Source organism: Labrus bergylta, chromosome 12, assembly GCF_963930695.1.
Source record: "Labrus bergylta chromosome 12, fLabBer1.1, whole genome shotgun sequence".
Lineage (NCBI taxonomy): Eukaryota > Metazoa > Chordata > Actinopteri > Labriformes > Labridae > Labrus > Labrus bergylta.
The window spans coordinates 19,281,433-19,307,398 of record NC_089206.1 but is presented as its reverse complement, the minus strand read 5'-3'; the positions used below and the strand labels follow the sequence as shown (position 1 = coordinate 19,307,398).

The following is a 25,966-nucleotide window of genomic DNA, read 5'->3' as shown; positions in this document are numbered from 1 at the left end:
TTACGTTTTTAATTTCAAGTAAAACATGATTGAACATTGTTCCATTAAATATCTAACATGTGACTCCAGATGTTGCCAATAGATGGCAGTGTGCTAACTGAGAATTCCTGGAGTGTTGTTTTCAAAGAAAAAGCAATCAGTCTCCTCTGTTATACAATTGTCAAGGTTTTTTTGTTTGCTGGTTGCTGTTGCTGAAAAACTAAAAGGCCTCAAATAAAGATTTAAGTTCAAGTGATGTTTGCATGAAAAGGAAAACATAAGCAAAGGGGTACAAAAACCGAGCAAAGAGCAAAAAAATATATAAATGAAAGAAGCCAATTTAATGTTACATCAGAAATGTTTTGAAGAAGTTCTGAAAGAAAGAAAAAATGAGACCAAGTGCATAAATATCACCAATAGCAGATAAAACTGCAATCACACAATTTTCCTTACTATACAACAACATGCTCTTCGTAACATGGTAAATATATTTATAAAATACCCTTGCAACTCCATTATGTTGACCAGAACCTTATAATTTAGTTTTTTCTAAGGCGATTTCTGCTTGCTGCCTTTTTTTCTCGCTTGTTTGTAGTTTCACTTTTAGTCAAAATAAAATACAGGTTACTATTTTGGCAAAAAATACAGAGGTAGTTTAATGAATACAAATAAAACACTCTCTATCATTACAGACAAAACAATTTCCATTAGCAGAAGCAGAAAAGTGTGTTTTCTCTGACATCCAATAAGAGCACTGACACACAGGAATGTAATTCTGCAGGCACAGGGACCCAGCATCCTGTGATGAAGCTACTCAGCCTGCAGGTTGTGTACTGGAATATTTGTCCTAAGAGGAGAACATTCTTGTGTGCAAGAAGTTAACATGGAGAAACCCTGCTCAGTGGTTTATGCGCTGGTTTTAACGCTTGGTGCATTTCTGCACATTGCTTTTGCTGCAGAAGCTAAAGGCAACTTGACAGGTATGTTTGTTTTAATCAGAAGGTAATCTTTTGTATATGTTTGGAAAAGTTGTCTACAAAAATGTTTGTTTCATGACACAAACAAGTTGTATAGCTAATACAAAACGTTGTTACCCCAGTGGTCAAAGCTGATTTATCTCCCTTTGTGATCAATTTTTAACTCTCTCTCTCAGTGATTCTTCCAAAGCCAGGCCACTGCCCTCGTCTCTTGAATGCTGTCCCATCTCATAAAGGCTGTGTGTGTGATGATGACTGTCCTGCAGACCACAAATGCTGTGTCTTTGACTGCGGAGCTGTCTGTGTCCCTCCTGCTTTCAGTATGAATCATGTTTAAAGCTTCTCAAGTGTGCAGCTGATAAATCTTCAGTTCAATTACTTTCAGAGACTAAACTGACTCTGATGGGAATTCAATAGGACAACAGGTTGTCCAGTCCAATCAAAAGCTGTTTTCCAGACTAGTGTTACAAATTTCTGTTTTATTCCTAATTATTCCATTTTTCTTGTCCCTACAGCAAAGCCTGGAGTGTGTCCTCGGAGGCAGTGGGGCTCAGGCCTTTGCGCTGAGTATTGCTCTAATGACAGTGATTGCCCCAATGAAGAAAAGTGCTGTAACAATGGATGTGGACATGAGTGCATTGCACCATACACAGGTTAGATCTGGACAACATCAGACCCCCCTGCAAGTCTTCAAATTTTGTGTGATGACTTAATGTGTGTGAGTTATTTGATACAGGATATTTTTGTCTTTGGTGTTTCAGTGAAGCCAGGTCGCTGTGCTCTACCCCAGGGAACCCCCATGTGTGCAGAGTATTGCTATCATGACGGTCAGTGTCCAGGAGAGCAGAAGTGCTGCAGAACAACCTGCGGTCATGCCTGCAGTGAGCCCTGTTGATTCACAGGACAGCAGCACTGTTTGGATTCTTTTATTCATCTAAATAGAAAATGTATCGAGTAATGAGAACGTCTGTTTTGTGTCACACATTAAGCATTAGTTTTTTTTATATTGAAGAGATAAATTCAATTGCAATTCATAACATTGCAAAGGAGTTTGCTATATGCTGCACTTTATGTACAAACATATGCATATCTTGATCATTTGTTACTATGACTCAGTCAGGACCTTTTTGGTGGATTAGCATCCATTGTCTAAAATAATCTGAAGAAACTGTGTTTGTATTGTAACTAGTGGGAACTTTTAAATTACCTTCATTTGATGCAGTAACCCTTTAGTTCAAACAATACCTGTATAAGATAATTAGCTCTTCAGGTATAGTTTACATGATAACAATATTTCTGTACTTCTCTATGTGTTGCTTGCTTATGACTTTGGGGTATGGATCGATGTAGATTCACTATGTTTCAAACAATAAACATTTTACCAGAACTTTGAAAGTGTGGCTGAAGTGTCTCGTGTTTCTTTTAAGGCTTTCGTTGGAATGAACTGGACTGTGAAAACAAATGAAATATGCCAAGAATGAGTAGTTCTCTTTGGCAGAAAACAAATCTCTTTCAATGAGTGAACAAGTACCATTCGTAACCTATTTCAAGATTTATGAATTATACATTTACATATCTCAAAGGTCACATATTATGGAAAATGCACTTTAAATTTTTTGGCACTGATATGTGTCCCTAGCCTGTCTACAAACCCCTCGATTATGAGAAAAAAATCCATCCTCTCCGTCTTTTCCTTCTCCACTTTTCAGAAAATGTGTGCTCAAACAGGCCGTTTGGAGATTTTCCCTTTGTGACATCACAAAGGGCAGTAACCCTCCCCTAGGAGGGTGACACTCTTACAGTTAGGTGTTTGTTCTGCCCTCTCAGTCTGAACATAAACCATTGGGCATGGTGCAAGAAAGCCAAAAGCACATCCACTTCCAGAGGGGTGTGGCCAAACAAATGTTTTTGAGTAGGGCTAAAATGAAGGGGTTTGAAGGCATGATCAAAAAAATCAGAGAATCGAAAAAGACCAAGTACTTTGAGTTTTCTGTTGTATCACTACACTGATTTACACAAGTCTTGTCCACAGGATTAGAGAGGATTTTTGGAAATAAACTTCACTATACAGAAACGTGTTGAAAATGAGTGTAATATGTTATCTTGAAAACAAAGCTTAAATTGCTTTTTTAAAACATCCAAATTCAATTTGTAAAGTACAAAAGTGCAACTACTGTATAAAGTGAACTTAACAAAATAATCACAAACACATGTAACGGATAAAGTGAAAGCTTTGTCAGTGAGACTCAAGCGAGGCACGTAATGCATCCCTGAAATACAGAGCCTGAAGGCAGAGCTCTGCTCTCCGTCTGTGTGTCTACTTGCTTGAGAGATAGCATAGTTTGCAGCTGAGCAGAGATCCACATCACATATGTGGAATGCTGTTATTTCCTTTGTTTTTGTTTCATGCTGTTGCCAAACGTGTAGGGGTGAGAATCGCTGACCGGCCAAATACAGAGACATCTGTGTTTGTTCTTCATGAGTCTGCCAGAAGGGGCCAAGTTTGTTTACACAAAAATGTGGGCACTCAGTGGGAAGTAATAGAGCTGCAGCTCAGCTTAGAGGGAGAAACTTCTTTCACAGGTAGTATTTTGATTCAAATGAAGAAAACATGTTGTTTATTGACAAGGCAACAAAGAACATTAAAGATTCAACACAGACCCATCCATTCACACAGTCCTGCTTCAAACTTCTGGACAGACAAGCAGAACAGAGGAAAATGTTACTTTTGCAAGATAGAATTTCATAGAAGAGTCAAATCTTTTTCATAATTCACCATAAACTTGGCTCAAACTGCATTGAACTAATGAGAAAGGCGAAGCATGCATCCAACAGCCAATAAGAACAAAATAAATAATCAGGAAGCAGAAAGTCATGTCTTTTCCGCTCACCATAAAACACACTTTATTCAAATAAAAGTTTTGGTAACTTTTCAGTATTTCTGTGGTCACATTTTATCATATATATTAAAAACTGAATAAGGAACTTTTACATAAAGAGGGAATATATATGAACATTTTAAAATCAGGCTATGATGCTGTTTGTATTTGTGTTTGGGAACAGGGAATTCCTTAGTTGATTTCCTGCCATGACTTAGGTTTGTGAAAATATGTCAAATTGTTTTATCATTCCTTAAATATGCCATTGTTTTCAAACACTAACACAATGTTTTGTGGCTGTGTCATGAAGTTATGGATTCAAACATTCACAAAAGAATGAAATGGTAACAGTTGGAAGCAGTTAGTTCAGCAGTATACTGAACAGCTTTGGTTCCTCCAGCTTGTTAAACAATAACAAAACTCTGACTTTTCAACACAGTAGGCAAATGTCTACAATTTCAATAATCCTCCATAGCTGGCAGAAAAGTATCCTGAACAGTAATGTCCAAAAGAAACATTTGTCTTCTTCCTAAACAAAACCTTCAAGTTGTCCGTCTTAAAAAAACATTCAAACCAGTGCTTCAGACTCAATTTGTCCCTGAATGTGTCACATGTTTACCAGTGGTTACACCAAAAGGAAAACTTCCCTTCTAAAATTGGAGCAAGTTGGATTTGTGACCGGCCTCAGAGTAGCGGCACACCTCTCATTTTGCGGATGATGTTGGCTAGCCGCTTGGCCAGTCCTGGGCTGGGCTCTTCTATCTGGAAACTCCGGGTCAGTAAGTTGTAAAGGGAGCCATAGCCCACGGCAACCACAGTGCAGGTCAGGCAAATGACATTATAAGGCATGCTGAAGTCTGGAGTGGGCAGGTTGACCAGAAGAGGCTCTGTGTACACTCGTACGAAGTAGCTAGACTCCTCTTTACATGGAAAACTGGGAAAGATTTGGAATTTGATCATTTAACTTTCTCTATAGAAACCAATACAACAGATGAATGAGCAGCAATAACTCAATACTTACAAGCTGCTGAATAGAGGGCGTTCCTGAGTGCTGTTAATATCCATGGCAACAATGCTTGGTACAAGGGAACTAATTACTGACGACCTAGATGTGGAAAAAACAGATTTTTGTCTTTTTGTATGTCAGAGAGATATGACAGATCCTAAAAATAAACCCCAAACCCCCAAAAGAAACCTCAAAGTCGACAGATCATCAGCTGTCAAACAAAAGAACATTTCTTGTATAATGTATGATAGACATATGCTAAATGACACTGTTTTACCCTTATCTACCTTTCCCAACTCTACATTTAAGACTAAGAAAACTGTTTTGATAAAAGAATAATTCATGTACTGTAAATGAAAATCAGACAACACCTACATAAGAAACAACATCATCTTTCTCAGTATTGAAAGGAACTTGTATGCTTACCCAACATAGAAGCCGTGGTTGGGATCAGGGGTGTATTCAGTCCACTTGAGCAGAGCCCTCTCAAACTGTACTGTGACCTCAGTGACGGAGTTAGGAGGAAGCTGAACCAGCATCTCCAGCAGGTGGGGCCTCACACGGTCCTTAGAAGGCTGGTAGTGGATGTAGCCTACAGTATTTAGAGTGTTAAAAATGTATCATGATTGACTAAGGTGTACAACACAATTTGACAAAACTACATAAATACCAATCATTAGTTTAAATAATGTTTGTGTATAATGTAAGCAAAAACAAAGCTAAGACAAGTAGGCAGTAAAAAGGATTTTTTACTAAAACTATGACAGGAAATATGACTCATTTTCTCCTCCTTCTGGTGAAGAGAAGCATCTGCATGGAAGTGAATGAAATAATGATTCCTATCGGATAACTTGGAGGGTAAAGGTGCATCTAAGTACAACATTTTGAAAAGTTTGTTCTGGGAATCAGCCTGTTCTAGTCTTTGTTTGCTACCACTTAACAAAACTGCAAGACAAATCACTGATCATCAAATTGCTGACTCCTGAGTGGTGGTTAAAATTGTTGTTAGATGAACATGTGTCTATCAATTCTAATGAAAGCAAAACAAACAGATGTAATGTAACTGGGAGGTATCTGATAAGACGTGTCTTTTATAGATAGTTTCAAAATCATTTTGGGATAAAGTGAGGAATATTTGGTGCTTATAATTATGCTTTTCCACGCATGTGTGACGAAAGTGGTGTCAGCTACTCTAAATAATATTACTATTTAAAGCAGCCTCTGCAATCAGTGTGTGAATGTGTAGGTTTGACTTGCAGTGTAAAAGAGCTTTGAGTAGTCAGAAGACTAGAAAGCACTATACAAGCTCAAGTCCATTTACTCACATGTTTACTGTAAGTAGACCGAGGACTGATACTGATATGACATCAGGTTTCTCATGAAGTAACCAGTTGTGACATGCTTTATTAATGTTTCTATTCTCTGAGAATTCTATTGTATAGCATTTGGATCTTATTTAAGAATTCTGAGTAGGCCTTCATCAGGGCTGGAGATGAAGGCCTGCATGGCTGAAACATGTTGTCATGTTCATGAGTCTGTGGCCCTGATGAAATAAATGCTTTTTATTAACATCCCTCTGAGTGCCTCAGATCTCTTCAATAACTTCTAAGTTGAATTACCACGCTGAAGAGCACCAGGGGGACAATTCTTTGTAACATTTTTTTCCATGCAGCACTCCACTCATCTACTTTTTGATCTTTTGCAGTTCCATGTTCACATCCGTTCTCCATGCTCTGTAAAGTGACTCACTGGGCGTGTTGTCCTTTCCCTTGCTGGTGACAGTGAGGGTGTGGATGTAGAGTCGAAGGTACCACGGCACAGAGTCCAGCAGCAGCACAGGGAAAGACCTGTAGGGGTGGTTGTTGTACATGAGCGTGTGAATCTCTCCGGTCTGCAGACCGTAACCAGCGACATAACGCTCTGCGTGGAGCAGGGGACGCAGCATGTCACCTTCAGGGAGCCAAAATGAGAGGAGGTTTTGATGATAATCCATGAGGTAACCATTGCAGCAGAGACAATAAATATGACAGTAATACCAAATTAAGATTCAAGTCTACACTGTGCCAGTTTATCTTTCCTTCTTTGTTTAAAACATTGTGTATCTTAAAACTTTTACCATGGGTGACAAAACAATTTGGAATTATCTTTCATTGACACCCACTGCACAAAACAAGAACAGTCTTATTTTATTGCATTTAACGATGATCTGGGTCTTTTTGCTCAATTGTTTTTATGGTAAACGATCACACAAGTCCAGCCATTCACTCAAAGCTGTGTGTCATACTGTGCTCTTCTCACTCACCCTCACTGGTTTTCCATCGGATCAGCAGGTTGAGGGAGCGCATAGTGCCAAAGGTGATTTGTTGGGTCAGATCATAGACAGAGAAGGTCCGTCTGTCCCCCAGCACCACTGCTTTGCTCAGCAGGGGAGTGGCCGGGGTCACCTCAAACTGCTCCCCCTGCAAAAATCATCAAATCTCTCTCAGGCAAATCTGTTTCCCACCTCCATACCAACTATTAAATGAAATTAAAGAAATACAACATTCACTTTGTAACCTGCTGCATCGGTTTAAACATTTTAAGGGTCCCAATTGAGTTTATTTTCTTAAAATATAAATATTAATAATCCCTGTTACCAACAAGAGCACAACATGTGTCTTTGAGGATCAACAAATAAATAGCATTTATTTTTGGAGTATTTTTAAGTTTATATTGTTCATTCATGGCCTTTGCAGCCCCGTTGCAGCATACCTGAGGATACCCCCAACGGTTAAGACCAAACCCATAAGAAGAATGTTCTTATTGACAATTGAATTGTCTTGATTTTGATTTTGCAACTCTTTACGCAGACAATGATGATAAATGCTAAATGGACTTGAGCTTGTACAGCACTTTTCTAGTCTTCTAAGTGATTACTCAAAGCGCTTTTACACTGCAAGTCACACCTACACATTCACAGACTGACGGCAGAGGCTGCTCTGGAGTGAGACAATCAGAGTAACTAATCCCATTCCTACGCATTCATACGCCACTGACGAAGCAGCGGGAGCGATTTGGGGTTAAGTGTCTTGCCCAAGGACACATCGGACATGTTGCTGCAGGAGCTGGGGATCGAACCTTCCAGTTGAGAGACAACGACTCTACCAACTGAGCCACAGCCGCCCCAATGATGGAAGTTGGCATGAGCGTTCAGACAACTTTGTGTTGCCTAAGGATTTATTATATTTATTGTGCTTTTCTATACTAACTAATTTTTTGTAATTATTATTGTGCCTGTGCATTATGAGCGTTTGGTGTGTGGCCGCGTGCACTTGCAGCTGCAGGAGAAAAGAGGATGAACTAAAGGGCATCGTCTTGGCCTGGATCTCCTGACCTGATATTCTTTACTAACCTAAGTTTGTTGGGCCAGTCTGTGCACAAACAATACATTTCTTATTTTAAAAAAAGGGCACTTTCTCTATAGAGGGGCAAAACAGCAGGTGCTCAAGCCCCTTTTTTTTTGTCTATGTGTGCATGGCCTTCACACACGCACATATCTGTTCAATAAACGGTGTGAAAACTTGTGTCTTCAACACTGTCAAAGCCCAAAAAGAAAAAAAAAAGCTTTGTGTACTCATATGCAACAAGGGGTTTATTTACCAAACCAAAACCACAATGTCATGACTTAGCTTGTTGATTTTCTTTGGCTTAGTAAAGTCATGAAAAGTAAAGTCATAAAAACAAAATCTTGGATGTGTTGATGTTGCTGCATGGTAGAGGTGTAGGACTCTGATGTAAGCATGGTGGCAAAAAATAGGTACGGTAACCCTGTAAAGAGGTAAGCTTTAAATATCTGAGCTTTTATACTACTCTTAAAAGTTCTGTAGAACTTGTCAACTTTGGCTTCATCACTGCATGAAAGGAAAGACATAATCAATAAGAATGGAAAGCATATTATGTGGGAATCAAACCTCAGGATTGTCTGTGACGTCGATGTAGATTTTACTGGAGGAGGCCAGTGGACAAGCTTCGGTCAGGGTCCGCGAAAACATCTTAAACAGAGACCACTCTGAAGGGACAAAAAAGCTTAGGTGAACTTAGGCCAGAGCAATGTCATCATGTTTTCCCCCACAGACATCAGCGCTATTAAACTCTGGATTTTATTGTTGGAATAATGCAGTTAGAATGTTCTTTTGTGTACCTCGTTTTCCCTGGGACGAGGTGTGCAGGTCAAACACCACATTCAGTGTCTGTCTCAGCTCCCAGGATGAAGTTTTGCACTCCCAGTCCTGGCATACAGGTCTGATGTGCACTGCCTGGGAATGGAAACTGCTGTGAAAGAGTTTCTCTGATTTCAACAGGACAGCTAGACCAGCCTGCAAGGACAACATAAGAAAAAACAGAGTTAGCCGCAAGCACACTAACTTTGAACAGCAAAGGTTGTAAGAACACTGACATTAAGAATGTCTGTCTCATAAAGGAGGTTCAAGATTGAAGTCAGAGTTTGCATCATGAGATAGTTAGATAGGGCACATTTGTATCGACAAACAGAAAAACTGACCTTTGATCCACATGGCAAGAGTTTCTTCCAGGGTGTCAAATTCTCAGTACAAACAATTTCTCGTGGGAGGGTAGCATAACGAAGGAAGCGGTGGTCTGTATCTTCAAGTCCCCAAAACAATAAAAAAAATTTTTAGTAATGCAATAAATCTTTGACAGTTTCATGCTGCACAATTGCAAGACATATTATGGTACCATTAGCATGACACAGGCTCATCAATACAGATCTTTATGTATTGCAAATGGAGATACAAGAAGTCTTTTTGTACCATTTCCTATTCCCAGCGGTTTGAAGGACGCACTGGGCTGAACAGTGTTGGTGGAGTCTATGAAGTTCAGTGAAGCACAAAAGATCCCCGACAAAACATTTGTCAGCTCCTTCCACGTGCCATCCACACTGAAAGGAGCAAATGTGCATATTAATGCATGGAAAGAACATCAGATAGCCAGGCATATATAGGTACAGCCATTTTTTTTTATGTTAAAGGTTTTGCATGTAGAAGTTATCAGAACAAAAATGAGCCTCGGCAGACGCCCAAGCCAGGGACAGTGCTTTAATTTTGGTCTTCTGCCAATTGTTTTTACAAAACTGTCTTTTACTTTTTGGTGAAACTAGTTTTACCCTGTCATGCCACATTGTGTTTGAAGACAGTTATTTCCTAAATTTCAAGTTACTGTGACACATACCTCTCTCTAGATACGTTCCTTTCAGTAAGATCTATCAGCATTGGCAAATAAATGACAAGTGAGACTTTGTCTTTCTGTGGGACTGCCTGTGTGACCTAAGTGTTCACCAGTGATTCCAGTTATGGTAAGGTTCAACTTTTTGTTATGAGTCTCAGTCTCGCATAACTCACTGACGGCAACTTCTCAGATAAGCTTTCGGTCTCATTACTTCAAAAAAAAGCACAGTCATTTCACCCCTAATGCTCCGCAGTAACTGGAGAGGGCCACACTTACTCTGTCACAGAATCTTGGAACCAGACCCAGAGTTCAGCTCCTGGAGGAGAGGGCAGAAAAGGCTGCCCCCACTGCATTGTCCTCCAGTAGCCCTGCGTAAAGGAGATGTGCAGCTCTCGCACTGAGAACTTGGAGATCACCTGGCCCAGAGACTTCGGATACAGCCGATAGTGGGATACTAAAAAAAAACAAAAAAACACAGCATTACACAGTGAAGGGTTAGTGTATTGTATTGTTTATTGATATGTACATGAATTGACTGTGTACTATAAAAAAAAGAAAACGAGACATTTATAGAAGTTTTAAGATTTCTATCAAGCATGTTTTATATTTCTTGGCGAGTTGAGCAGTGATGTCTCATCTAAATGTTTTGTGTCACTTCTAAATGTTTCAGTATGAAACAGTACATTCTGCTCCTGTTATTTCCATTTCCATCTATATTAAAAAGGAAATAATCTTCAGAAAAGGTAAAGGGGTAATAATGGATTTGAAGTGTCTGAAAATGTAAATTCTGGTTGGTGTTTTTTGTTTTGGATTTTGAAAGTTTCAAAAAAAATCAGAGAATCGAAAAAGACCAAGTACTTTGAGTTTTCTGTTGTATCACTACACTGATTTACACAAGTACACAAAATACTAAAAGACTATAAAGTACACCTGTCTTATCATTTTAAACAAGTATGTATTCAAACAATACTTGTAACCTAAACCCTCATAAATCATGTGTAAGCAGATACAATTTTCACCACTAAATGATCCACCAAACAGGAATCTGATTTGCACTATATTACGACACAAAACGATGCAGTAAATGATAACGAGGTGACATTCTATTACCATGTAAGTTCACAAGCCTCTGACAACCAGAAGTAAATCTAATGGACTTTCTTTTTTTTAAATCAGGGCTAACACTTAGCTTACCTTTGTTTCCACTCATGAAATCTGTTTCCCACAGTGTGCGAAACTGGAAGCTGGCATAAATATCTCCTGAGTGCAAAGGTCTGATGACCAGTTCCTCTTGGAAATCATCTTTGAAGCTTGTCGCTGAGGAGGGGACCACTGTGTCCTGAGCAGCAGGCTCCTGTTGTCCAGGTGTCTCCTCCGCCGCAGGCTGCTCGCTCACTCGTCCAGCGGTGTCGGTGTGCGGACTGTCGACAGCAGCGGCCCGGCGGTCAACATTCAGCTTCGTTTCTTGACTTTCTGCGACAATAAATGCTAACCAGCTAACGTAACAAAAAACACGCAGAATAGCCGAGAAGCTGCACCTGCGAGCTGCCATTTTTTTTTTTTCTTCCGGTAGTGGTTCACTTCCGCATTGGTGCGTCATACACAGAACCAGCCAATGGGATGTTTCCTGATTCTTAAGGCATTGATATGCACCTTCTTTGTTAAAACGTGATTATTTCTAAGACATTCCCTGGAAAATGCCAACATGGAAATACTATACTATATATCATTAGAAATCATTAGCAAGTAGTGGAATTTACTCCTTTTATTAACATTTATTAAACACAATTGTATTTTAAACATGAGGCTCCCTATCCCTTGTTCTCTTAACAATAAGCCTGTCGCACTTTTGACAGGATAACTTTTAACTAAGTGTTTGACAGAAGATAACAGATTTACAAAACTGTTCATTTTCGAGTCCTCCTTGATAAATAAAATTGCAACGCATATTAAACAGAAAATATCCATTATCAAGCCTACCCTGTATAGACTATAACATGTCAATTGGTACATTCTAAGTCATTAACCAATTACAGGTATATCCATCAAACTAATCCACGATTGCTTGAGTAACTCGTGCATTTCATGACTATACAGATGTTTAAAAGTATAATAATACCCAATTCTCGAGAAGGGTGCGAAGGGGAAGCGTGAAAGAACTGCTAATTAAAAAAAACAACATTATTATAGCCTACATACATTTTCAGTATGCTCTTCAAATGTAACAATGCAGCATAGTTGTGCTGAAAATGTGGTGGTCGTGTTGCTGGACAGGGACGGGCATCATCGGGGGCATTTTCACCCCTCCCACATCTACACATCCACGCGCACACAGCCCAGACACACACACACACACACACACACACACACACACACACACACACACACACACACACACACACACACACACACATCCATCCATACACACACACGTACACACTCGGAATTTCTGCTCAGCCATGGCTCCCTGGTAGATGCTAAAAGCGGCTGTTGTCAGAGCGAATTAAATCTGCACTAGGTTGCTGCTTTCCTCCTGACCTTGCCTGCCTCTGGTTGGGGTTTTCAATATTTTATTCAGGATTCCTCTGCTGTCTCCCCATGGCTACATCAGATGGACTAGACGGCTGTCTGCAACGAGGCAGATCTCAAAGTGACCCGAACATACTCACCGAACCGGGTATCGATTTGGCTCACGGCACAGGTAAGATCAAGACGCGACATTGTCTGGATATTTATTTGTTTCTGGGTTTTTTTTTTTTAAAGACGCTTTTTTTTTTAGAGATGCGGCGATGCAACCCTGCTTTCCCGGAGGGATATCAGCAGCACGGGGGGATAATTAGCGCATATATACCAACCTTGGTCCTAAAATATGGACTGTAACACTTGAATCGTGGAGCTGCAAATTGAAAATGAATGTGCCATATCGGCGTCTATGACTGGCTGCATGCCCCTCCAGATTTGCGCGTTATAAAGACGCCTGTAGCCCGTTGAGCTGTTATGGCTCCAAGTAGTATTTAGGAAACAGCGTGTAGGCCATTACATATGTAATATTAGCTTGTGCAACATTTACAGCTTCTGTTGCTTTCCACATGATGCCAACCTTCCTATTTTGCACAAATCTGTTTGTGGTCCATGATGTCAGGATGAGTGTAGCCTATTTTGATGTCCTATCTAAGCCACCATAAGAGCCACACAGGAGCCACATGGGTTTTGATGTGTTGCATATTAAAAAGGCACGTGCACGTCACTTATGGCTTCTATATCTACCATGTCACAATGACAGCCATGTCATTTCCACCCCCTTCCCTCGTCCACATACTGAAGCGACCACTGTTGTGATCAATGACTGGCAGTCCACGTGATGCAGCCTATAGGTGAAAATGCCCCAGTTCAGCACAGCACATGCACTCACAAGAGATCGATTCGGCAATTCATGGATCCTGCAGGTGTTGCTTTCCAACATGGAGCCCTTGTGCGTCTCTCTGTGGTCTGTTAGCCATCCCCTCTGCATATGGAATAATGAATTGATCTCTTCATTAATAAGAGAACACCAGGGAGCAGTCATGCTCTGCACTTCTCTGATGAACTCCTGTAAATAAACTTCAGGTGATGTTTATTGTGTTTGCTCTAAATGCTTATTGCTGCTGAATTACCAAAATAGGCTACTTCCAGTTCAAATGTATGGGTTAGTTTTATGTAAGTGAGGCTATTTGTGGTCGTATTCTGTGGGCTTGGAGAGAGTCATTGCTCACTCCCACACATGATGAGTTTTACGCACATGCAGAATACTTGACTGAATGATTTAGAAAAAAAAAACAGTGCCATTCACCTTTCAACTGTTCACTAATGAGCACCACGTTTTTACTTCCCTGTAATCACACTTGCCTGCACTCATCTACCCATAGCACATTTTGAATGGACCCTTGCTGAACTTAAGCCTCCTATGGATGGTTTAATTCACACATAGGCGGATGTGATAATGCCACACGGGGTTTTTGACACACCTGAAGAAACAACACAAGCAGCTTAGCAGATCAGCACTGCTAGTGATGAGAGCTAATGCTAATAGGATACAAAAATATCAGCCTCATACCCTGGAATTTACACAACCGCATCACTGTCTAAGATGTTAATAGATTATACAAATGAAAGAAACAGTGAATACAGTTGTCAATGCAAGGACAATGTCAGTGTCTGGTGACCTAAAGTACATCATACCCCCCCCCCCCTCTCTGTGTGGATCATTGCTGTGCTAGCGTCTGGGACACCAGTCTTTGCCAAAGGATTACTTTGGCCGAGACTGCCTGTTTTCCCCCAGCACAGTGGCCCTTGCAGCTGCAGAGCCTGACACTGTATTCATCCACTTACTCAACACTGAGGGGAAGAGTCAATAGAGACAGCAGCTTCATTTGACCATCACAGAGTATCAGACCAATGTTCCATTCGCAAACAGCAGGAGCCTCAGAGAAGGAAAAGTCAGAACAGGGCTCAATACACCTCTCCAAAGTATTCAGTTCTCATATTTGTCTTACAGTCTATGCTCTTGCTATGTTTTTTTGTATGCCTGCTTGAGTTTTGGAAACTTAATGGACAATTAATCTTTCAATTTCAGATTCAAATTCTTATTTTAAAGTTATTAAGCCCAAAAGTGCATTTGTATGGAGCTTCAGCATAAACTAGTTTCAGTAGTCTGTTCATATAATAACCCTTTAGATTGTCCTGATTATAAAATGACACTTTCAGTAAAACGTCCTCTCAATCCATGTTGAACGTTGACTTAGTGTTGATAGTACACCTTAAAGCATTGTGGACAGGATGTGTGTTCAGGCACGGCTGTCCCTGTGGCTTTGTCCCATAAAAGAATTGGTTCGTCCTATAGTAATATGCCAACAGCTACATTAGACACTTAACAGGGAATTGAATGAGTAAATCAGAATGAATTATTTTAAAACACATACACATGGTGCAGATGTGGCTGCATTATTTCCATCATTAGATAACCTTCTGGTCTTCTTTATAAACTGATTATTATTAAAGCCAATAAATTGTCATATGTTGAATATACACACCAAAATGTCCATGAGCCAAAGTGACTTTCTTAACAACCACAAAAATATTGAATTTAGCATAATATCAAACACAGAGTGCAGCACATCCTCTTCAGTGAGTTGCAGAACTCAGGTTCAGCCATTTTTTTTAATACACTACTTAAGTAGGTGCCAATTACCAAATTCCCCTTAAGTGAAAATCTGTCCTAACAACAATTTAAAAAGCTGTTTCTATTAAGGAAATTACCTGTCATTTACCAGCTCTCTTAGGACACAGGAAAGGTTGATTAAAGCAAAATAACACGATAGAGCTTACCCTGCTAAAGGCGACTTCTACATGGTAGATATATTCTCATAGGCGATTAAAAACCCAAACAGTCAGTCTCCAGTTTTTTCCCCTTATGGGACATTTTCTCCACTAGAGTCCCAAGATCAGCTCGTTTTTTGGGTGTTTCATCCTCCTCCACCTGTCTCACTGAAACCTGGATAATCCTCTCAGATCTGACATCAGAGGAATCTCTGTGGATTTCAGGTATAAGTGAAGCCCCCCTAATGAACAAGGAGATATATCAAACCCTGTGAAAGCTGATATAGAACCGTGACAATGACTCAACCAAACCAGAGCAATGTCTTGTAGATAGTACATCAGGTCTTGATGAGTAAATATGGGACATTCTGAGTCAGTGAGTGTTATATAAATGTTCTCTCCTTTTAACAAAGTGTTGTTTTAAATGAATAATATTAATAAACACAGAATGGTTTTAGTTGCGCAGGGATTTTTAGCATGAAAGAGCAATCTGCTTTTGAGATTAAGTTGTGACAGACACATGTAAGTGTGCTTACAAATCTGCACTTTTACAGCTAAACTACAGACTCCGATTATATGTCTCATTGTGATTTCTGTGTTGCTGAAACAACACCATAGAGAATTGAGGAGCACAATACCACTCTCTCATCTCCATGCATACTATATACTGTATGACGTTATTACCAGAAGAGTGTTAGCTTAGCTCTGTGTAAAGAGTGGAAAAGGGTGAAAAAGCCAATCAGGCTCTGTGAAAATATGGCAAATTCTGACCACAAGCACCCATAAAGCTCCTAAATAGACTCAATGTATTATCTATACAAGTCCCAAGGTAGCCTGCAGTAGATGTTTCCCCATGTTTCCAATCTTTGTGCTAAACTATGTTAGCCAGTTGCTGGATTCCCATTCATGCTGTATCTGGCATACAGACATACAGTATTACATAGAGCAAGAAAGAAAACAACTACCTGGACTACCTGATGTATATTTCCATCGATCAGTGACGGCAGTTTTTGTGAATGACTTTGAACATCCTCTTAAGTTGAGAGACAGGGTGTGAACTTGTTTCTTTACGCTGAACTTCATTCTTGTTAAGTGGTTAATGGAATTTAAAAAAAAAGAGCAACAGTTACTGAGAGGTGAGACGTTTTTATTAAAAAAGTGAGAAGAAGTGAGAATAAATCCCCAGAGAAGAATTCCTTTATAGCAGTTCAAGTCTGTTAATGACTCTGTAACTTGTAGTGTAGAGGACTGAAATTTATAATTACTTGATGTCATTTTACTTTATTATTTAAAATGAAAACAGCTGTTGCTCGCATGCCATCACCAGATGCAATATTTTCAGGCATCTATCAGTTTTCTTTACAAAATGCATTCGGTTGCTACACATGTAACATAGTGGTGGACAATTAGCCTAGACCATTGGAGGCTAGTCCCAAGATCCTAATCACATGGGTTCTAGAACAATATCATATACAGTCATTTGGAATAGTGTGTTGAATCTTACCATTTGTACTTAACATGAGCTACCGTCCGTTCTGATACAGAACATCTTTGTTGTTAAAGGTAATGCTGCCTCATTTAGATAAAGGCTTGTTTGTCTGGTTGGTTGATTTGTTGGTTGATTGAAGAAGGGAACAGAGAATATAGAAAAAAAACACGAGTCAAGTGTAGTGTGTCTTCTCAAAATAGTTGTTTTGCCTCTGGGTTTAAGTCCCCATTTGTTGCAACCTTGAGCACACTTTGAAGTACGGCACATTGCTGTTCCCTTTACTTGTGTTCATATAGTTGTCAAATAGGGTGTATAGACAAGCAAACAGTTTTTAGTTAATACTTGAATTGGTCTTCTGATGACCAACCTGTCACTGCATTAAGTTCCAGCTTAATTAAGTTTCTACTTCCTGTTCAGTAGAAGAGGTGTAATTCACGACAGTCACGACTGATTCATCATGGTCAGCCTTAAGGGACAGTGAGTAAGTCAAGGCCACCTGTTAGCTATAGCCACTGGAGAGCTATTCATTACTCTCCTCCATGATGCACAGAGGTCCCCACTGAGGCCAAGAAGGAGCACTCAGACATCGACAAGTAGCCTCCTAGTATACAAACAAAATATCTGCTTCATCAAATGTTTTCTGCTGGTATTATTAATTGATATAGTTGAGACAGTGGGAAGCAATTTTTTCCAAAACAAATGGCTATCAGGGTTTTTCCTGCTTAGAGAATTCTTTGGCGCCCCCCAAAGAGGTTTTACCCAACGCCAAAGGAAAATCACCAGCGCCAAAGCAAAAAAAAAAAAAAAAAGACGATTCAAATGGCAATTCAAGTTTGCAAGCAGTTTGAAATATATATATTATCAGACGACTGTTAAACAAGCAGAACATAAACTTAAATACGACGTCTCTGACTTCCAGCAATTAGCTCCCCTCTCATCCATTTATTCATGCGGCTCGTGCTGGATAGCCAGCTGATTTGTTCGTTTGTTTAAACCGGGTCTGGATGCTCCACTGACACCATGGCAAGCGGCAAATGCAATTTATTATTTTGTAGGAAGTCAAAGCAAAAGAGCAGCTGTCATAGGAAGAGGGTGAAATGCACTGGTAGGATGTGACCTCCTCTCTCCCAAACTCATTACACCCCTCTCCCTCCAAATCCCTCCCCTCCACCTGTTTCACTTTGACAATAAAAAGAAACTCTTATCCAGATTTAGATGGGGTTTCATTTACTCAAGCATAATGGCAATTTTGTTTATACAATGTTCACAAATAACAGGAAATGCATAGATTTCTGTCAAATAAGGTAACGCAGACCCATAGACTATACTATAATACGCAGGTCGAATGCCTACTATAGTATGTATATATAGTCACCCCCGAAAGGCACATGGCTATATATTTTAAAGCTAATAGTTAATGATACATATGTGTCTGTCCATGGCAGTAAACACTGACATTTCCAATCATTTCATAATCCATTTTACTATTAAAGTAAGGATGGGTGGCCTATAAAACAAACTGAACACTGTATGTGAGATATGCTAGTGAGGCCTGAGACAGACACATGAGGGAATATCTGTTGGAGCGAGTCATTCCTCAAGTTAAGTTCTTGGAGAATATTTGCAAAGAAGAATGAAGGCTCTTTGTGTTGTTTCCAACTTTGAGTCTTCCACCTGATTATCAATAGTCTGCCTACACATACAAATCCCAAGAGTTAATAAACTGTGACTCTGTTATACCACAAGAGATATCTACAAATTACCCTAAAGAAATTGTATCGTAATTAGTCCCCTGATAACATTTCTCCCTCAGTTTTCTTATGGATATCTCTTCGGACAACTACTTCTATTATTCAGTCGTTAATCTAATATATTCTTATTTCATGTCATCTTTTTCCCTAAAATTGTTTAAAATATCTTACAAAACAGTTGAAGCAAAAACAGCTGTCAAATAACTCACATTTTTTTAATGAATCGTGCAAAACACATGATGTTGAACCCTTAAAAATAGAAGAATACCTGAAGTGTTAAAAGCTTTTCCTCTCTGAATGTTTTGCTTATTGTACTGTCACACTGTGGATCAGTGAACTACTAGTGAATGGGGATAAGCTGCATCTGGACGCCTTGTTGAGCTATGCTCTCTATGGACACTCTCAACAATGGAGCACAATAATTACAACAAACACAAAAAAAACCTCTGAGCATATTAGACATCTGACACTGGCCTGGCCATGTATTGCTGCTGCTAATGTATTCGTGTGTACACCTACGTGATGGCGTTATACTGGTGTGCGCCACTATGTGTGCATTGATATGTATGAGTCTGGCAGATCTGTAAAGTCTCTTGCAATGAAAAGAAATACCAAAAAAGTTGGAGCTGGATGCCAGGACAAGACTGTCAGGCAGGGCAAAAGAGAGACAGCCCTCGGAGGACAGGGAATAAGGGCCAGAGCTGCCCTGACCACCTGTCAGAGAGCCCAGCATAACGTCAGGACGGAGCTATTTAGCCTATAAAGTCCCAGGTTAAATGGAGTGCACAACGTTGCATGCTCTGAAGGGTAAAGAGCTAACTTACTCCTCTGGGCTTCCATTTGTAGAACAGTGTAGACTTTTTTTTGAAGGTAAAGGGAAGGAAAGGTCCTAGAGAGAAAAGGACAGGAGACTGAATTAGTGAGGCAGAGAAGGGATGGAGAGAACAGAGCATGGAGAAGAAGAGATGAGGAGGAAGCGGCCTTACTGAAAGCCAAGAAGTTGTCATGTTGCTAACCAGCCAGGGTGTGATGATTGATGGTCTATAGGAGACCATTAACAAAGAGGCAGTGGCTGTGCGCTTCTGATTTGAAAAGCTGCTGCATGAGCGCTGATACCAGGCCTGTTTTCCATTCGTATGTTAACCTTAAGGGGATATAATCCTAGAATACTTCATTTCTCGTTTAACCTTGACATATGTATTATTTTTCTCTCTGTATTTTCCGATGTAAATGTTCCAATGTAAATGAGGTTGCTCTGTCTGACTGACTTTTCCAACTGAGATTTATAATTAACATTCACAAAAAGGGTGTGAAAGGAGTCTGATGTATATGAGTCAGATTTTCTGTTTCATGACTTAAACAATGAACTATTATTCTGATTTTGTTTTTATAGCTCAACCTTTTTTAAATACAATTTTTTAATTTCTCTCTCAGAATAAACTAGGTATTTAGAGTTAAAGAGCTGTCTATTGCATAGAAAGTCAGCCAAAACAGTAAAATTGCATGACACTTAGACGGCGGACTGCAGGGTTTAGGGATAATTCCCTCTGGTTATATCATTCAATGCAAATCTTCTTTTTTTTTATTTGATTAATCTCTGAAGTAAAATGATTGATTCACTAAAGTAAGCCTGGGAAACATAAACAAAGTAAAACAGTCCTTTTAATGTTTTTTTTTTTTTACCTCCACCCCTCCCTGTCATTTCTCACTGAGTGAGAAAGACACTTGTCACACAAACACACACACACACACACACACACACACACACACACACACACACACACACACACACACACACACACACACACACACACACACACACACACAAACAATCATAAATCAATATTATGTCCTCACACCTGTTTGTTGCCTCTGTGTCCCTCTCTCTCCTAGTCAGATACAGTCAGAGATAGATGAAGGGGGCAGAGGGGAGTCCTGGGCCCCATCACTGATAAACACTCTTGTCTGGGATGAAGAAACATGGTGCTCAAACATAGAGTGCAGGCTTGAAAGAGGTATAGATGAAGACTTGTGAGAAATAAAAGAAGAGGAATAGCAGGCAGGTGAAGTCCAATAGGCAAGCCATTACAAGGCAGATTGACAGAATTTAAAGCACCATGGAAAGGAAATAAAGTGGTGTGATGCCTCCATAGAGAGTTTGGTAGGCACTTACAACACAGGATTATTAAATATCTCTGCAAGGGCCTCTGAGGAGTTAATAAATTAAATGCATAGCGAGATCAGATATCTGTACCTGAAGTTATATGGTGATAAATAGAAATGAATCAAAGCTTTTCATTGTGTTTTTTGACTGAATGTTTGAGGTTAAGGCAGGGTTCATGAGATAAGTGAGTGAAGGATGAGAAAGTTGTTGGTTGTGTTGAAAATCACTCACACTGTTGTGTTCCCACATAATCAACACTCAAAAAATGAATGACTATAGATCTTTTTATATATATTTCAAATGTATTTGATTGACTTTTGAAGTACACATCATTAAAATAAGATCATAAGCTAGTTTATGAAACTGGTCCAGGTATTACAATCAGCTTCCTCTCATCTAGCAGTTAGATAAACGTAAGTTTTCTCTGTTTAAAATGATGACGATAGATAATTGGTAAGTGACCAGTACATATCAGGCATTACATTGCATTTGGGCAGTGTCTGCTATATGCTGAAATAATTCACTTCAACACAAATCAACCATTTTTTGTCATTCTTTAAACATTAGCTTGTATATAACATTTTTGATAGAATTTTACATTAAAATGCAAGTAGTAAACATTGCTATAATTACCAGGATCATTGCATTCTTTTAGTGAGAACTGTGAGTCAAAAACAACATGTCAAAAAGTTCACACAGATCATAACTTATGTTGTAGAGATCATCATCGATATGCTTCTGACTAGACTGTTGAATTTTCACAAAACTTCTACTATCAGTACAGTAAATTGACTGACAGAAATTTAATCTGTAACAATTTTGAGAAGTGAATAGCCACTAAAGTCATTTATTATTCATTGGTGTGAGCTTCTCCCGTCCGAAGATTTGACACTTTCTTTGTTCTTTTATGACTCTAAATTGAGATTTGAATCTGGAATGATGATCTGACATGACATGAAATTTCAAGATACTTACAGACAAAAGTATTTATTAATTAAGTTAAAGCAATAAATCATTAATCAACAATTTTCTTTTTTTTATTATAGCCACCCTATTATGAAAAATATGTATATTTTTGTACAATATTATATATGGTTTGGAGTGCATGGAGCAGAAATATATTAGAGCAGGGCGCGATAGGAGAGGAAGTGATTTTGGACTTGATTTTTATTGCAGGGTGAGTTTCAGCACCATGGACAGCCACTGCCTTCGCTCTGCAGTAGGCTGCTGAACCGAGCAGAGCCGTGTTCTGCTTGCTGATAAGTCTGTCCTGGATTACAGATGCATCTCCTGATCTGCTGTGAAAGAAACACAGAAATGTATATAAATATTTTTCTCTTTATTCCTTTGGCACTGATGACACATTGACAAGGAAGACAGTGTGCAGATCCAGACACAAATTCCATGTAATTTAATAATCTCATACATCTATGGAGGCCAAAAGCTCCAATTAAAATCCAATCCCTTAAAAAGTGCTATAAGAGCTGTGGCCAAACCTGTAGAACAAAGTCTGTGCTCATTTCTGATGAGTGAGTCGTTACCAACTTCTTCATCAACAATGATCCATTGCATGGCACAAACCTGTCCAATCATGCCATATAGTGTATTTTGCACAGCAAGAGGCCTCCCTCTGGCACAGAGCGACTGAAGGCATCATGTTTGGTCACACAAATCACTGTTTTTGTGTAATGGGGGAAAAACTTTGGTGGACAGTTTTCATGTCTGTCATCCCAGGCAGCTCTCATGACAGAATTAACTGCAGGAATGACACAGTTTCTGCTCCAGTCCGACCAACACAATTTCGAAGACAACAAAATATTTTTTTCTTTGCATGAATTTAGCCATTACAATACTGAGTTTAGTGTGTCTATGAATATGGATGAACTTTAATGTGTTTTAATTGAGTTACAATACAATACATCACATGTCCTATCTAGGGTCATTCAATCAAACCAGACCCCATGTCCTCCATATGTTTTCCATGATATGCATGAAATGACCAATTAAGTGATTGCTACATGGTGTAAAGACAAATACAACCATCCATATGTCTATGACAAATGAGGTTAGTGGGCTGTTAAGCATACTGACTCCTGTCTGTGTACAGTCTGGTGTCACAAAATGAGCTGTCGGTCTTTGTTCATGCAGGTCATGATCTATTTGAGGTCCAGCGTATGGGATGAACCCAGCTTTTAGCATTCTATAACATAGCAACAAATGTCACACTATTTTTTTACTAATTTCTGTGTTGCCCTAGAGGAGTAGCAGCTTTGCACTCACTACTGTACACTCCCCACTCTAGATCCAGCTGCAGCTTGGGATCGTTGATTTTAATAGGCCCGAACCATCCCACGCTCACATTGCTGCACACTTGAGGGAATCCAAATGTGTGTGTTGTAGTGGAACATGTTTGGAGATTACAGTGCTAACAGCAGTGATTTGTACGGTTCCTCTGTGTACCTCCAAAATTTCTTCCTCTGCCAGGAGACCATGATGTTTTCTCCTCCCTGCAGAGCAATGGAAGCCCAGTGGATCGAAGCCATCAGCTTCTGTATCAAGCATAGACACAAAAACTTGCACGCAAACACTCATTGAACCAATGAATATTTACTCTCTTTCATGCTCAGTATGTTTTATATAAATGTTACAGACATTGACCTGAAACGATGGAGACAACAGGAACACATTACACACCACTGCTCACCCACCTGACTCTGATACTGTAGTCTATTACTAGCCTTGTTGACTGAAAACGCCCACACACTATTGAAGATCCATAGCTAACTCAGTTGTGCATAAACCTTGAGAGTACCAGCTGCTTTCAGGGAGCAGTGAATGCCCGCATTTACATTTTTGTTGTCTTGAAATTGACTGAAAAGAAGTTTGGGATATGGTTCAAGGAGAACACTTTCTAAACCCGTTGAAAAGATACATATTGAAGCTGTGACCTTCTTTGTTCTCGTAAAAGTATTTGATAACAGGAGTAAACTCTCTTTGCTTCTCAGCAGGGTCTAAAAGTTTTATTTTAATGAAACCACTTCTGAGAAAAGATTAATCTTCCTTGCAGATATAAAAAGCTGAATGGGTAGAATGAATCTTGAAACCTGTTATATTTAAGTGAAAGACTGCAGAAACAGCACAGGGTAGAAAAGGTGAACCAAGACTTCCATTACCTGATTGGAGGATGCTTTATGATGGAAGAGGGAGAGATTTCTTCTACGGGAACAGAGCCCAAAACTCAAGTATTGACTGGAACTCTTCCTGGACAGTATTCAGGACTTCATCTTCCTCAGGTGGATAATGTTGGTAGAATGGGTTGTGATGACATTTCTCAAGGCTTGCCCTATTGTGTGGGTGACAGGAAAGGCACATTTAGCAGGAACATTTTCAGCCCCCTGTGGATGTGATGACTGCAGCAAAGCATTCAAAGCTGGTCAAAGATAGCCTCTTCTTCCTGGTTGTAATGCAGATGTGGGTCGGTTTGTATATTTGCGCGTATATCCTTTTATGACTATATGAGCGTCAAAGTATTGTTATACATGTTTTGAGTAGTTGTACATAAGTAAAAAGTACACATTTCTTTCAAACCAACATTAGTAAAACCTTTTCCCAACAGTCTGATTATTTGAAATGAGATTTCCTGATTTAGGTTTTTTGTCTGTGCTCTTCTGACTGTTTGAAAAGGTTAATCCATTAATCCATCAAGCATTTGTATTATTAAATGCTATTTATAAAGCATCAAGACACTTTACATTATAAAGCAGGACCCTTTTGTAATGTTTAAGTTTGAAAAAGATGGCCTTCTTTATAGCATTTATGTTAGCATAAAGTTGTCAAAAACATTTCCTTTAAGGTAAAAAGATTCCTGTTTCAACACATGTAACCTTGATGATATCACTAGTAATGTAACTACTTTTCAGATAGAAACTTTTCTTAACAACAGTACCATATTTTTATGACACGACGTGCCTTGTATAAAGTAATGCATACTGTAATAGAAAATACTGTTTTATTCAAACTGAAAGCACTGCAAAAGTAAGAATATGCACTTTCTTAAAACTGATGAGACTAATTCAGTTTTGTGTTCACTGCTGAGAACCTATTCTGGTTATCCGCACCACAATTTTACTTTTCTCATTTTCTATTTGTCCATTACAGTTTAGAAAATTGGAAACTGAAAAGTAATACATACTACCAGCCTTTAAATAGACTCTGATTATGAACCAAATTCTTGGTTCTCTTTGTTGATGCTGCAGCAAAGGCTTTACACACCAAGCCACCCGCTAGTCCTCATTCTCAACACCAACATATGGTAAGAAATTAGGGCCTTAGGCGTTTCCTATTGGTTGCTGGCCTCGCTGACATGATTTCACTCTCTTGATGCCAGAAGCCCACACACTCGGCCTCTAATCACTTTGATGATCTGGAGGCTTTACCTTTGCCAACTCATGTAGCCTTACACCACACACGCTATGTTTATCAGACATACGTTTAAATCCCCAAAACGTTATAGTAAAAAAGATACATTCTAGGGTACTCATCCTAGAATATGCACATTAACCTAGGGTCCACAGCTTGTTTTGTTTTGTGTGAAAACATATTCATTGCTGCAACTATTGACTTTTTTTGTAATTTAAATCAGCATAGGTTGTAAAAATGAAAATGTTGGCTTTCATTTGTGAGAGGACTTTCTTTCCCCTCCCAATGAATTACCTTATTGTTTGAAAATGAAAATGTATAAACATGATAAAGAGAACAACAAGGATATGACCTTGTGTCCTCAATTAAAGGTTTTGGTCCCTCGGCATAAGGAATTTATGTTTGCAGAATTGCTTGAAACACATGAAAAAAAGAGCAAATTTTACTCCATGGAACTTGTTTTTTATTTGAGTAAATTTACAATGAGTCAGAGCAACGACAAAATAAATGTCACAGAAGAAGGGAAGCTTTAAGAGACAGTGATTTCAGGTGTTATTAATAACTTCCTTGTTGGGTGGACCTTGCTCTATTTAGAGCCTGAATAGAGTCAAAGTGTTCATTATTAGCCTATCCTGTTATAAATCACTCTATACTTGGCCACTACTATTCATGATATCTCATATTTTCTCTCATAGTCATACACTTTCATTGTATGCTTCTAAGC

At 39.2% G+C, this 25,966-nt stretch overlaps 3 protein-coding genes across 5 annotated transcripts in view; 2 read left to right on the top strand and 1 right to left on the bottom strand.

The window, feature by feature from the left end:
* Positions 1-799: 799 nt before the first annotated feature.
* Positions 800-2,356, top strand: wfdc2 (WAP four-disulfide core domain 2). 2 transcript variants are annotated; one of them, XM_020632317.3, is made up of 4 exons: positions 800-959; positions 1,133-1,276; positions 1,472-1,609; positions 1,718-2,356. In XM_020632317.3, the coding sequence occupies exons 1-4, from the start codon at positions 863-865 to the stop codon at positions 1,849-1,851; spliced, it is 513 nt and encodes a 170-aa protein (XP_020487973.1). In that variant the 5' UTR covers positions 800-862; the 3' UTR covers positions 1,852-2,356. The 2 variants fall into 2 exon arrangements, with proteins under 2 accessions (XP_020487973.1, XP_020487974.1); XM_020632318.3 differs by lacking the exon at positions 1,133-1,276.
* Positions 2,357-3,543: 1,187 nt separating this feature from the next.
* Positions 3,544-11,658, bottom strand: pigt (phosphatidylinositol glycan anchor biosynthesis, class T). The gene is made up of 11 exons (XM_020632332.3): positions 11,259-11,658; positions 10,341-10,518; positions 9,650-9,777; positions 9,382-9,482; positions 9,022-9,196; positions 8,792-8,889; positions 7,144-7,300; positions 6,591-6,791; positions 5,268-5,433; positions 4,857-4,940; positions 3,544-4,769 (listed from the first exon to the last, which is right to left on the bottom strand). The coding sequence occupies exons 1-11, from the start codon at positions 11,614-11,616 to the stop codon at positions 4,520-4,522; spliced, it is 1,896 nt and encodes a 631-aa protein (XP_020487988.2). The 5' UTR covers positions 11,617-11,658; the 3' UTR covers positions 3,544-4,519.
* Positions 11,659-12,456: 798 nt separating this feature from the next.
* The window catches only part of phactr3a (phosphatase and actin regulator 3a), a 32,839-nt gene continuing 19,329 nt past the window's right edge, over positions 12,457-25,966 (top strand). The window contains exon 1 of one of the 2 annotated variants that reach the window (XM_065961720.1): positions 12,457-12,765. In XM_065961720.1, the coding sequence (XP_065817792.1) occupies positions 12,663-12,765 (103 nt within the window). In that variant the 5' untranslated portion in view covers positions 12,457-12,662. The remainder of the gene's footprint in view (positions 12,766-25,966) is intronic. The other variant, XM_020632194.2, reaches the window with a different exon arrangement.